Source organism: Lampetra fluviatilis, chromosome 47, assembly GCF_964198595.1.
Source record: "Lampetra fluviatilis chromosome 47, kcLamFluv1.1, whole genome shotgun sequence".
Classification (NCBI taxonomy): Eukaryota; Metazoa; Chordata; class Hyperoartia; order Petromyzontiformes; family Petromyzontidae; genus Lampetra; species Lampetra fluviatilis.
Window position 1 is genome coordinate 8,112,595 of NC_136321.1, and position 15,296 is coordinate 8,127,890.

Here is a 15,296-nt window from a genome sequence, read left to right on the forward strand (position 1 = left end):
AGGGGGCGGCGGTGGTGGTGGTTGTGGGGAGGAGGGGGGAGCCACTGCACAGTTAAATAGGAGGATGTGATGATGATGGTGGTGGGGGTGGTGGGGGTGCGATGGATGGATGGGGAAGGGAGCAGGGTGGATGGAGGCCGTTGCGGGGGTGGTGGTGGGGTGGTGGGGCAGACGGTAAATCTCAGGGCGAGTTTGTCTTTAAGAGCCGACCGGGCAGTATGACGCACAGGGATGGGGAGAGGGGGGGGCCTGGTCTTTCTGAAAAAAGTGCGCACGCTTCAGAGGGCGTCAGTAAACTTGAATTCAGTTTTGCCTTTTTAATTGCGTAAATGTCATCGCCGTCGGTTGAGACAATTCCGAGAAATGGTAGCGGTTTGTTTGCGCTTGAGTGGAACTTGTACGGCGAAAAACAATCCCAGAAATGTTCCTTGCGCTGTGGCGAGGATGGGGCAGGATCCAAACATCGCGAGGTCTCAGGAGATCCAATCAAGGGGACAAAAGCAGGAAGGAGGTGGTTGAATTAATCACTTCGTCGCCAACAGTTCTAGCACCAACGGGACATTTATATCCAACTAGCGGGAAGTACCCGGCGTTGCTCGGCGAAAAAGACACACACACACATCGACTTACACACACACAAACACATCGACTTACACACACACATATGGACCCAAACACACACATCGACTTACTCACACACATATCGACGTACACACACAGCGACTCTCACACACACACACATCGACTTACACACATCGACTTACACACACACATATGGACCCAAACACACACATCGACTTACTCACACACATATCGACGTACACACACAGCGACTCACACACACACACACATCGACTTACACACATCGACTTACACACACACATATGGACCCAAACACACACATCGACTTACTCACACACATATCGACGTACACACACAGCGACTCACACACACACACACACACATCGACTTACACACATCGACTTACACACACACATATGGACCCAAACACACACATCGACTTACTCACATACATATCGACGTACACACACAGCGACTCACACACACACACAAACACATCGACTTACACACACACATATGGACCCAAACACACACATCGACTTACTCACACACATATCGACGTACACACACAGCGACTCACACACACACACACATCGACTTACACACATCGACTTACACACACATGGACTTAATTCCACACACATGGACTTAAACACACACATACATAGACTCACACACATCGAACTACACACACACATATGGACTTACATACACACACACATACGAACTAACACACATGGACTCACACACACATTAACTGACACACAGAGTCACACACACACATCGACTCACACACGCACATAGAGCCACACACACACATCGACTTACATATCCAATCATCTCCATGTTCAGCTGTACGTGCACCGCGATGCCAAGAAACCTCGCGGACTTAGCCAGGGACACACACACACACGTGCCGATGAATGTAAGCACAGATGATGGCAAGAAGTAGCTACAAACTAGAGTTACGAACACAGGCATCAAATTGTCCGTGGCTCCGGACTGAACCGGGTTTCTGCGGCGGCAAAGTTGAAGACGCGAACGTACGCCTTGAACTTCTTTCGCGCCGTACGTAGCCAACCTTGCTGTAGAGCATCAACCCCACTGACTCTAAATGACGCACGAGATGTCAGTGACCTCCGACGGTGGTTGTTGTCGAACGGTTTGTTGGACAAAGCGTATCCGGAGAGGGTTAAAAGAGTTAATAAGTGGAGTGACATTGGTTGGGTTACATAAATAAAATTCACTTTTCTCTACGATTCCTCCACGTTGACGCATGTCGTGTACGTTGAACTTCTTTCGCGCCGTACGTAGCCAACCGTGCTTACCGGAGGTGCGGCGGGAGCCAAAGACAACAAACTAAACACAAACAGCGCTTCTCAAGAAACGAGTTTCGATCTAGAAGATGATTTAAAAGTGCAAAGCTCCAGCGGCCTTCCTGATATCGGAAGGAAGAGCGTTCCAGACGGCCGCTGAAGCGCGGCACGATGCGGTGACCGCCGCCTTTTGTCCGATGGGCAGCGAAAATCCGCCGCTGCTGCCGCTGCTGCTGCTTCTTCAAGGATGAGCGGGGGGAGTTGAGGCGCCTCCAGCAGGTGTGGGAACGAGACGGAGTTGGTTCGTGCGTCAGCGTCGGCTCCGCTTGCTTTGTGGTCTCAAAGGTGGGCACGGGGAGAGAGGCGAGGGGGGCTCTGGGCAGGGTGGGCGCCTAGGGGGAGGTCGATTTTCGACCGTGTGCTGCGCGTGGCAGCCGGACCGGGCACTGCGCTACCCGCCAGCAGCATCAACGCACGTCCTGATGGGTAATTATAGATTTTTTTTTGTTCCTGGGTAGTAAGTGTTATTTTCGAAACTCTTTGGTTCTTTCGGTAAAGTCACGTAGGTATAAAATAAAATAATCACGACGTTTCGGGCGCAACACAAGCGTCCGTCATCAGGTGGGAAAGCCTCAAAAGTTCAGAAAATGTATATTATTTTGTGACCAGGACTTTTTGTGAAGGAATGACACAAATGTACACCACGTTTTCTCATTGAAAATAGGTACATTTAAAATATCACTGTCCTGGTCACAAAAGAAAAGTTTGCGGGGATTAATAACCATTTTCTGCACTTTTGAGGCATAAGCAATTAGAAAATAACACTACCCAGGAACAAAATTTTTTTTTTTATTTAGTTATACAGTGATTAAAATTATCATCATCACCCACCGTGGACTCACCGCATCAACCGCCTCCTACTCTCCCCCCCCCGCCCACCATCCTCCCCCATTATCTGCACAACAACAACAACAACCAAAATATAACAGTCTCGTAAATCGTGGCCGTGAAGCCGCCACGGCACAGACGCGTTTGTTTGTGCGATCACCATAGCGATCCACATTCGCCTCTTAAACATTCTACGAACGCACTTTAAAACTGCCCCGAATGGGTCGGGGTGGGTGGGGGGGGGAGAAAACCCCCGCTTCGTTATCTTATTGAAAATTATACCTAAATGCATTTTAAAATAAATAAATAAATGACAATCACGTAACATCCATTCGTTGACTGTGCTTCACTCGAGCCCGCTTTATTGTTTGGCGGGTGGGCTGGTGTCACATCTGCGTCGTCTGCTGGGTTTTTGTTTGTGTTAAACCAGACTGTCCGCACCGCTCTCTCCACAGTTCATGTCGAGACTCGGCACCCCCCCCCCACACACACGATTATTGCTAAAGGAGCAAATCCGGCTGTGTCGCACATGGCCCACCAAGCAGAGTTTGTCGAGTATGAACAACGTGGCGTTTAGAGAGACGTTGCAAGAACGGACGAACCACCACCCCCCCGCCCGCGCGCCTTCCCCCCGACATCCATCAACGCCATCGCCGCCTCGTCTCCAGCAACAGCCGCAGTTCGCTTCGCGCCGTGACGCTTTTGAGTCTGCGCTGTCCCCCAGAGCATCACGGAACGCGCCGATTGACACCTGACGTCTCCAATAAAGAAATCCACGACGGGGCTATGCAGGGCAACGTTGGGGGGGGGGGGGGGGTAAGGGGGGGCCTTGGGAGAGCTTTGTCTCTGGGAGCGTGAACTTGCCGTGGCGTGATGAGCGAGCACAGCGGGGCGCTGTGTGGATCACGACAGGGCGGCCACGTCGTGAGAGCGACAGTGGCTTCATGCCACCCGTGAATGGGGTCGTGACCTGTGGCACCGTGGACTCAAAAAAGCCTTCACCTCCGGCCACGGGAAAGGAAAAGCAGATTTAAACTAAACGATTCATCATCATCATCACGATGCATGGGCAGATAGCCCCGTAGGTGTCCACTTTCCTCCGTCTTGTGCCAATAAGTAGTGCGCGTATCTTTCTGGCAACAATCTCTTAAATCTTTAACACGTAGGCTTTCGCGACCAATATTATTCATAATCAACTTTTTTGGGTTTAGATCGAGTTATTTATAAATGTGTCGTAACCCTCCACCACCCGACACGGCCAATCAGTAAAAATGTGTCACGTTGACAAAAGACAAATAGTTCACTGCTTTAGCCCACCGGTGTGTTGAAGCGTGAAACCACAAAGCGAAACGTCGTACAACTCAAATTGTAAATGTCCTTTTCATCTGCAAGGAAAGGCCCGAATCTTGCAATACGTGAACGTTTGCTTACAGACATCTGCATACAATTCATCCAATAACTGATGGCCAATGGTCGAGACTAATGATGGATTGAGACGCAAACTCGGGGACGAGCCCGAGAGGACGTGAAAAGATTGAGTGGTGAGATTGGCTCGTGCGCAGGGACTAGATTAGGTCGTCGTAGTGGGACCGTGAGGGCTGGAAATGTCTCACTGGGGGCTTCCTCCAGCGTCGGACATATCAGTGTTCTTCATTGCAAGGCCAGTGAGCCACTGGCGGTCCCTGGCGGCCTTTAGTGTGGGTCCCGACAATACACAACTTTGAAAACAACCCCTTGCAAGCGGTGTGCTGGGCCTCGCACTGCTGATGTCTTATCGGCGAAAGCGGCATCCCCTCTGAAAATTCGTGACGAACACGTGGATAGATCATGGTCGGTTCTGCGGCTGCACTGTCCCACACCAAGAGCCCCCAAAGACAACCAGAAGGGAGACGCGAATCAAACGCCAACACAAAACGCTTGAATACATATACACTCTTTATTTATTTAAAAAATATAAGATCATTGTAGCCCATTTCAAAAGCTCCCCGAAGAAACAAAACCCGGAGCTCCCACCACGTATGTGTAACTACTCGTGTCTGCTGGCTTTTTTTTTTGGCTTTTTGTTAGTTTTTTTTTCTTCTCTGAATTAATCGTCGGTATTAATTACACGTGTGCATGCACACTCGTTAAGTGAGGTGGGTGTCGATAATATACACACGGGCGCGCGAGCACGGCATGACACAAGACGTTGCTGCTGCTGCCGCTTCAGAACGCGTGCGTGCGTGGCTTCATATTGCTACTGCGTGATGGTCGTTATCTGCAAGTTGCATTTCGTGCAACAAAACAAAACAAAAAAAACCCCAGCGTGCAACCAACCCCGCGGCGTGTTTGGCTCCCCAATTTTATCGTTGCCAAATACGACGGCGCTGTCACGAAACGCGGCGCGAAGCACTTTCAAAGCGGACGTGGACGAAAGCGTTTAAGTCTCTCGTCGCGCATTCTCTCTCTCTCTCTCTCCGACGTCGTCTCCCGGTTGTAAGAGGGCGCGCGTTGTTGGCGACACGATGTCACACGCTTCGTTCCCTGCACGTGCCGGCAAGCTCCCACGGCAACCGAGCAGCGAAACGTCGGACATGCCGCCGAACGACACGCGTCAACAATCCTGTAACGGCACAACCGCGAAAGCGAACGCGGTGTGCGAACAGGACAAATGTTTATTTGTTTTTTTGCTAAATTCGAGGGAATGGCTTTGCGAATACGACTCCCTCCGTAAGGTCGGTCCACCGTTCCCTTCGTGTGCGTGTCCGACTGATTTGAGTACTGCATCGGTAGACCCGACCATTTGAGCTCTCCTGCACCGACCAATAAGCAAAAATCAATAGCGCCCAGAATCAAATACGTTTGTGCACAATTTCTGGGCAAAGAATTGCATCTCCCAATTGAACGAAAACGTTGATTTAAACGTGTAACGGTAGCGGCGGCGGTTATATCTGGATACTGGTAATGTAACTCATGAGTGTGTAAGAAGACGACAAAAATATTTCCAATCTGGTAATTAAATGTTTTATACAGTAATCGATGTGTGTATAGATAGTGCTGTATCGTGTATCAGTCACCAAAAGACATGTGATTTATGGTCAGCCACGTGAACGCCTCGACACAAAACCGCATGACCGCCATGAAGTGCAGGGATATAAAAACAGGGTGCTTCAACGTTTTTGTTTAACACTTCTGATAATTTGCAACAATACCACGAGAAATGTTGTGCCTCCGGGCTCTGGAGACCACCTGGAGAAGACTGCAGGCAATGCGTTGACAACTATGGCGAACAAATGGACTCTTTGACTTTTTGAAGCTATTCACATCCACTTGTTATCACGTGACAGTGTTTTATCCGTTATTTTTCCATTAAAAACGAGTCCCATATAAGTGTTAACATTTCTTTGAAGCACCCTGTATATAGTTTGTACACACTGTGTATACATTGACATACTCTGTTTAGGTCCCGGGTAACAGTGTTAGTTTCGCCTTTAAACGTACCCACCACCACACCACTGCAAGTCATGCCACTGCTCAATGGCTCACGTGAATTGCACATGACAGCGAGGCCCCATAGCCAATGACTCCATGGACTCGGAACAATACACGACACGCAGTACATCTGTGTGTATACACACACCACACCAGTACACGTGTGTGTGTATACACCACACAGCCTTACACTTTGTTTTGAACAAACTGCCATGCGTGCGTGCTGTGTATGCGTATTTATGTAGACTGCATGGGACACAATGCACACGTTGTCGAATGTGCCTTCACTCACTCTACCCCAAACACCCGAGTTCCATTGCTTAAAACGTCCTTAGTGACTACCCCAAGCTGGATCACAACTGAACTTTCGATTCTTGATGATCGCTTAACTTGCAATTGCATATGACATCGTATATCATCGTCCGTTTACATTTGGTACAGGTGCACCCTGCATCTGTCTAATATATCTGCAGCTTCATTGTTATTGTTCCACGATCCGTCTAAGAATAATCGGCACGAGCCGACTACGAGATGGAATGTTGTTGTTGTTGTTGTAATATTGAAATGTGTTCGTTGCGGTATTTCGGATTTGTCATGCGGCAGTTGTTTTTCCCCCCGATTTGGATTAGATTCATTGCTGTATTTTAGTCGATTTATTTCGGAGTTCGTAATTTTAGTGACCACCCAGGCGACGCTTGCAATCTCGCCGGGTTAAACTAAATAAACTTGAACTTTGACCTCCAATTTTTTTTGTTTTCGATTAACTGTGCCGACCGCTTGCAACCACCACGTTGACATTATTTTGGCCGATTCGACAACATGCCAACGTGTCCCCCCGTACAGCGCGGAATAACGCTCACAACGGAGCGCAGTAAGCGTGCGCGCACAACTACGGATGGGAACAAAGCACACGCACACACAAGCATTGGTCCAGACGATGAGATGGCGGGTCTAATCAGCCGCATTTGTAAAAGTACGCGCGTCCGTGCGTGCCCGTGCGTGCGCGTGCACAGACTGGGATATATCGGCGCACATTTGGTCGCTGTGTGCCCCCAACACGTGTGCCCAGTAGAACACTGCCCCCCGCCCCTCCCCAAAACTGTGCTCAGCCCAAAACATGCACGTGGTGTAAACAGCGGGTTGCACTGGACAGGTGAACACACACACACACACAGGCTGAAGCACACGTACACATGATGATGATATATTACATGGGGTGGTGCACCGGTAATTCTCGAAAGCGCCGCGTGTCCTCATGCCACCACATCGCCCCCCACCCCCCTCCACCCGTGAATATTTACAGCGGCAACCATTGGAGCCACACGCGTGCGTCGTTAGCGGCTTCCTTAGCAAATTGTTTCTCACGCACACACACACAAAAACGACCGGATCGCAAATTCACGCAAAACAAAAAATTTGCAACACGGCCAAGGCAGTCGCACTTCCGCTGGAAATAAATCATACACAAACTGGGGGCGCGTGCACGCGCGCTGCGAAAACGCACAAGCGGAATACGAGTTACCAAACTCGCACGTGACAATTTGTAATGCTTTTATTTTTGCAAGTGCCAAAATCACGCGGGGGGGGTGGGGGTGGTGGGAGGTGGGGCGGGGGGGGGGGGCTGTGCGTGGGGAACAGAAGCGGGGCTCCCACTGCCAACGCTGTGCCCCCCCCCCTTTATCTATAGAGCAATGCCAGCGAGCGATTGGCGGAGCGACGTCCTTCTACAAAACCGCGAGGATGTTCCATGGAGACAGAGGTTAAAGCGAACTATTAAAAAAAAACTCATTTTTTGTAGTTTACCAGGGAAGGGTCCACCGAGCTACATAGCTCTCTCTGCTTCAGAAGCGACCAGGCGATCACAAATGATCGCTCAACCAAGTGGCTTATCAACGTGTGGAAATTCCTATCAGCCAAACAATTCTCAACGAGATGTCGATTATAAATGTGGAGGGGGGGGGGGTGGCAAAAACCGGAGGACCCGGAGAAAAATCCACGCGACCACGGAGAGAGAGAGAGAGACGCCAACTCCAAATATACAGCAGCAGGCGTAAGGGTCAGGATCGAACCCACGACCTCCTGTACACCAGGCGAGATAGTTAACATCTCTTAGCCACCGTGTCGTCCCAGGCGAAGTCAGCTGCTCGGAGTGACACGTGCATGATGAAGCCAACGGCTTCCCCGCAGCTCAGCGTTTGTGTTTGGTCCATTTACCCGACACCCAGAAAGTGCGATTGCCTTGACGGACAAGTCTTTTTCCGCGAGGTTTGGCTGCCTTTTGTTGTTGTTGTAGAACCCATGCAAGAACAAACAAGAAAGGTTACGTTAATTAAAAATCGATCCATGATGCGCGGAAACCCGTTAATACCAAAGCACGAAAATAGAAGACTCCAAGGAACGACCACGGCCAGACGACAACCAACCAGAACGTGGGGAACAAATGGGAAAAAATGTAATTTTTTGAAATCTTTTTTTTTAAATGAAAAAATGGAAAAAAAATGAAAAAAATGGAAACGATGCAAAAAGACGCACGCCAACCCCCCCCCCCCCCCCCTGCTTGATGTTTGTGCGGTGGCTCGCATTCCCCCAGTGGATTGTCACGGACACACTAAAAAAACTCAACAACCACCTTATTATACACCGTAGCGATCACCTTTTCCAGAGCATACAGGATTACTAAAGTTAACGTGGGGGCGTGAAGACAAAACACCACCACCATCACCACCATCACCCACGACCGAGAATCCTCCACCACCGCCGAGTCAACATCGCCAGGTGCTGCACCCAGATCGTTACTTTGCAGGAAACCAGACGACCGGCTGACAGCTGACAGAGTTCGTTCGCAACCCTTCGCACCGCAGCTCCGCACGCACACACACACAGGGTACCCCCCCTCCCCTACCCGCATGGCACGACGCTTCCCGTGCGTTCCCGATGCCGCCACGGCTCATCGCGCTGTGAATTGCGTCCACACACGGCGGCGTGGATTCCACCGCAGCCGCAAAACGGCACCACATCGCCTCCCGCCGTCCGCGTGTCAAGAGGCGAAACCACGACCCCCGTCCGTGTCCACCCTGACAAGGGTTCGCGTGAAACCGGGCAGTTATAAACGATTCCTTCGCACGGAGGATGTTACGCCGTGGTGAATGTTTGCAAAACACGTGGCTAATGCACGGCGACAGCGCTGCTGTACCGTTCGGCGACAATATTCGGGGGGGGAGGGGGGTAATGCTGCACGCGTAATTAGCGCCCCAATTTCTTGCCCCCCCTACCCACCCACCCCCCTACCCACCCGCCTACCCACCCACCTACTATCCTACCCACACACCCTTTGTCATTGCTCTCAGTGACCGGCGCCTTACGAGTCTCAAGCGCCGACCTACAGTGGGGGGCAAGCGACACAGCGGCCACGCCGCTCGTTAACATCCACGCATTGTTGTGAGGGCACGGTGGGTGGACGATGGGACGATATTCTGGCTAGAAAAGACTTGACGGTGGTTTAAAGGCCAACATTGCAGGTGATTCGTTTTTTGTTAAGTGGAGCGACGCAGTGAGGGAGGGGATTTTCTACACCTTCAGCTAAAGTTACGTCCAGACCTCCGATGCAAATTAAATAGCAGAGGTTTTATTTGCGTCTTTGAATCCGGTTTGCTATCAATTACAACGTCGCTATCGTTATTTAACATGTTTCTAAAACAGTTTGTATATTTTTAGAGGAAGCATTTCATTGCAACTGGTAACATCCCAGACTCAGAATATATTGTTTGAGCCAAAATGGTGAATATTCATAATGAACAATATTCGTATGCACTGGGAATAACTAACAGCACTTCGTCAATCTATTGCTGCCATGACAGCCCTCCCCCAATGCGCTTTAGTTATGGGCGTGTTTGACCATACTTCACCACGCTGGAACAACCAATGCAGGTTGGTGAAGTTTGGCCCAGGGCTGGTTTTTATCACTCACAACCGATGTTAGCCATTGGCCATGAAATCAATACTCAGATTGCCAGACTGACTGTGCAATTTGCTAACCAACTCTGCCACCACGTCCACTCCAGTGAACGATAAAAAAATATATATGTGAAGCCCCCACCCCCCTCCCTCCCCAGCGCCAACCACTGAAAAGCAGAGATGAGGAACGAAAATGTAAAAGGATCGTGCAAAGGAATGTTCATCGTTCCAACAAATTGCACCGAACATTAACGACAACACCGACCGCTGATGATTGCCAGCGGCTCGGCGATGTTTCGTGTCTGGCGGCGTTCGTGTTCCAGTAAGCGTCGCCCCCCACATCCGAGGTACACAAACCTGGGACATGCCATGGGAAGGATATCTCACAATATCACGCGTAAGATGCATTGTCTCGAGCGGTGTATTATTACTATTAAGGAACTAACAACAACAAAAACCGGGACTTTTAGAGTCTCGGGAAGACTTAACGAGATTTCCCAGTACTGCTGTCTCAACAAGAGGACGATCCTGAAGCAACCGGGAGAGGAGGTGGATCCGAGTTACAGCAACGTGAGAATAAGAGTGCACACCAAGAGCCAATGGGGCACCATCACCCAACCTCGTATCAACAAAACGGCTATCATACAAGACACAACCTCTTCACACCGACATAATTATTATTATTGCGCCACAGGTCCGATTTGCCCGCTAACCCAATGTCCCCTCTCATCCAAATGGTGCCCAATAAAGTGCCGATGTCTCCATTGCCAACAACACACTCAGTCAAATTGTAACGGTGAGGGTGCATCGGCCGTTTGGCAAATTGGGAATCTGGCCCAAGTGAACTGGATGGCTCAAGATGGCGCAATGCTGCCCCCTCTCTCTCTCCCTCTCTCCGTGCTACAGATTAGCGAAATGCGGCTCTCCGATGTGCTGTTGGGTTGTTGCCGCATGTTATTTTTGGCACGATGTCCGACGTTCTGCTCGACGAGCTGGGAACGTTCTTCAGGAACTACGGCGAAGAAGCTAACCGGGAGCGCCGGCCCGAAACGCCAGGCAACGTGCGGTCAAACGGTAAAAACCAATCGGAGAGCTGTACGGCACAACCGTGAACACATGCGCGGCGGGAGTACAGGGTGACCAATCGGTGGTGAGATATTTTTAAAAAATCACCAGGAGTTACACAAGCTATCAGGAATAGCAAACTTGGACAGAAAACGTGGCCTTGTATTTAGGGATGACAGTTTACTGTTTTCTTCCAAGTAGGATGCAAAGGCGACTTGCACGAAAGGTCATGATGGTGCAATTCACAATTCCTTTAATGCGTTAACAAATACCGTACTGTCATAGCAGTCTATACAGGCTGAAGCACTTTAATATAAAGTCGCATCCTCATCGTACTGACGTTCGCAACTGCTCCAGTGTTTGCTCGAGACCTAAAATGAGGCCCTAAAGTTCAAACGTAGGCTACGCCGCGATAGCAATCCCCGCACGTCACAAATATTCTCATGCAGTCGATGTTACTTTGCAACGTTAATTTGGCATCGTTTATAGATTCCTTCTGTTGTTTTTATTAAAATACCGTTAAATAGATCATTAGACGCTCGAGTGACAGGAGTTTGTGTTTGAGAAGACGTGAAAAATTTAAGAGCATAGACACGCACGCACGGTACACACACGTGGACTCGTAACTCGTCTCCTCGCGACCTCCCAGTGCCATTCAGTGCTTTCAAAACCCGCAGCGGCGACCCTCGACCGACGACGGTGGTGGTCGTCTACGTCTTGTAAAATAAACTCCCACGCCCGGCTCGTGAGCCACTTTCGGCCAACCTTAACACGGGAGCTCGAAAAAAATATAGAAACCGCCACCGAAGAATATACGTCGACACATTCACGGCGAACGCCAAGCACCGCGGATGGAAAGGATACCGCTGCGACCTAGGAGACGAACTTCAGGGTGCCGACCGGCTACAGGAAAGCTGCTTGGACCGCGATAAGTAAGAGCAGAGGTGGGCGGGCGGCTGGCTGGCTGGCTGACTGGACAAGAGGTGGCAAGCAACAGTGCTGAGCACACCGAGTTTCTCAAGAGAAATTAAGAGCGGGCGGGCGGGGGGGCTCTGGCTGGAGAGAGAGAGAGACACAGAAGACTGTGATGATGCGGTTCGTGTAATTTTCCTGACTCAACCAATTCCTGACCCTGCTTTGTGAGAGACACGCGCGCGCGCACAGTGCAAAATTCAAGTCAGCGGTGCAGCATAGGTTCATATCTTAAGGCCATTTTGGCTCACAATGGCAGGGATTATTTACAGTGAAAATTCCAGTAACAATATGCATCTAAACCCAGAAAAAGGTTACACCAAACCCAGATATATATTTATATACTTGTACATATATAGAAATCAGATCTCCCCATGTCACCAAGCTTTGATTGAGAAAACAAAGATATTCACAAAATAAAAAAAAATAAATGAACTTAAATTCGCTGACGTCCGATATTAATAAAAACAAAACAAAAAATAAAGATATATTTTTTTTTGTCACACTCGTTCTCTTCGGCCGTGCCCTGGTCCTCTCGTCCGGTCGATCTTCCTCCAAAGCGGGCTCGCTCACTTCACCAGCAGCTGCTTTTTTATCCTCTCCACCTCCACCTGTGAGGGAGTGCGCAGAGAAAACGATCCGACATGTAGCAAGGCCTGGGGCTCTAACACCCGTCGAGAAGCAATGCCTCATCGCGAGATGGACAACGGCCTCATCTTCGAAGACCGACGAACCGGATACGTCCGACAAAAACTCGCGAGCCTCGCCGAGCTCGACGCGGCGCTGGGACGACGAATCGACGAGGTCGGCGGCTCTGATGATTAATCTTCAAGAAAAGCATCGTATTTGACCGCGCTTCTGTGGTCCATTACACGACCGCTAGGTCTATTTAACAATGCTGGCTGCCCCCATATCCGGCCTGCTGGAGAGCGGAGACCTTTACAATGCACGGCCAATGCGTTGCAGCCGATGATGATGCCGATGATGATGCCGATGATGTCAACAAGCCCCGCCCTTTACCCCCCGCCCAGTGGAACACGGGGGGTGTGGGGTGGGAACAGAGGCGAGGCTTCCGTCCCGACTATTTTAGCTTTTTCCAATTGGTCGAGTAATCAGGCGGTAATGGGAAGAGTGATTTAATTATCTTCATTGAAAACTCATCGTTTGAGCACTGCTTTAGCTTGCTGTCCTTCCCCTTTACCTCCGACAAGCACGGTTGGCTTTGTACGGTGCGAAAGAAGTCCAACATACGTACACACAATCAATGAGTTAAATCATTGGACGGCCCAACTGTAGTTCACTGTGGGCACCCATGTGTGCCCACGTGAGCGGCGCGTGGTCGTGGCGAGCGCGAGGAGTTGGTGCGAGCGCGTGGTACCTGAAGCTGCACTCTCCGCTTCTTCTCCTCCTCCAGCTCGCTGACCAGCTGCGATATTTCTCTCCTTTCGGGCACGTCGCACGGGGGGGGGGGGGGGGGTAGAGAAAGACAGAAATGAACATTAGGGGGCAACAAATACATTTAACTAAACGCAGCAACGCAGAGCGAAACTTCAGTGCACTGTCAAATGCATCATCTCGAAGAAGTTCACGAATCTGAGGACCAACAAAGACACCTTCCTTTATCTTAGCTTCACTTAACCTTGGACATTTTCCACGGAGACGCTTGAAAGCTGCTTGTGTTTTGTCCATGGCTTAGACAACGTTCTTCGTCAGACCCAGCTTGATGTGTAAGGGTGGTAACAAAATATTCCTTGATTCAACAAGTGGTGGGATGCTGAACACTTTTCCTCCCAGGCTCCAATGACTGTCGGAGTGGCCAATCTGTCTTGATGTAGTGGGAATCTCTCGCACGACTATTCCATTCGCAGAGAAAACAGCAGTACTTTGTGTATTTAGTCTGCAGACCAAGCAAGACAGCAACAACCTTCACATCGCCACAAAGCTGCCACTGATGTTGGTCATAGTTTATGCACCTCAAAAGTTGTTTGATGTTGTCATAGGTTTCTTTCATATGGACTGCATGACCAACTGGAATTGATGACAAAACATTGCCATTATGCAGCAAAACAGCTTTAAGACTCATCTTGGATGAATCATCTGGATCATGAACGATGTTGAGGGCTACCATCACACCATCGATGTTGTTACAGGCTACAAGATCACCTTCCATGAAGAAGAACGGGACAAGATCCTTTTGACGGTCATGGAACATGGAAACCCTAACATCACCTGCCAGGAGATTTCACTGCTGCTGTCTGGAGCCCATCAGCTCTGCGTTACTCTTGGGTAGTTCCAAATCCCTGACAAGGTCTTTCAGTTCACCTCGTGTTATGAGGTGTGGTTCAGAGGAGGAGGATGGGAGAAAATCTGGGTCATGTGACCTTGATGATTCAGGACCAGAAGTTTCATCCTCTTCCTCGTCTGACTCAAGTGAGAATGATTCTGGTGCATCAGGAAGCGACAGTCCTTCTCCGTGGGGTACTGGGCATATCGCTGATGGAATGTTTGGATAATGCACAGTCCACTTTTTCTTCTGTGACACACCTTTTCCAACTGGAGGCGCCATGCAGAAGTAACAATTGCTGATATGATCTGTTGGCTCTCTCCAAATCATTGGCTCTGCAAAAGGCGTAGATTTCCTTTTCCTGTTCAACCACTGCTGAAGATTTGTTGCACAAGTGTTGCCGCATATGTGTGGGGCCCACATCTTGTCCTGATCTCCAATTTTGCAGCCAAAATAAAGGTGATAGGCTTTCTTAATTATAGTGGTTATACTGCGCCTTTGTGATGCAAAAGTCACTTCACCACAAACATAGCAGAAATTACTCATTTGTCCACACAAGTACGAGGCATCTCTGCTCACTTTGGCGAAACAGAAATGTGTCCCCTTGCACAATCAAACACTGACAAAGAAGAGATCACGACACTGTATGATTTATAGAGCTGATATTGGGCAATTTGTTCAGCAGAGGGATGTAAGCCTAGTTATGATTGCATCATCCATGACTTCTAGGAATAACATGATGCAATTCATATCATGTATGACAC

At 49.6% G+C, this 15,296-nt stretch overlaps 1 protein-coding gene across 4 annotated transcripts in view; it reads right to left on the minus strand.

Annotated features, from left to right (window-relative positions):
* Nucleotides 1-12,754: 12,754 nt before the first annotated feature.
* SH3KBP1 (SH3 domain containing kinase binding protein 1) overlaps nt 12,755-15,296 on the minus strand; it is a 72,231-nt gene continuing 69,689 nt past the window's right edge. For all 4 annotated transcript variants that reach the window (XM_078877352.1, XM_078877353.1, XM_078877351.1 and 1 more), the window contains 2 exons: nt 13,627-13,690; nt 12,755-12,859 (listed from right to left, as the gene is read on the minus strand). In XM_078877352.1, the coding sequence (XP_078733478.1) occupies nt 12,818-12,859; nt 13,627-13,690 (106 nt within the window). In that variant the 3' untranslated portion in view covers nt 12,755-12,817. The remainder of the gene's footprint in view (nt 12,860-13,626; nt 13,691-15,296) is intronic.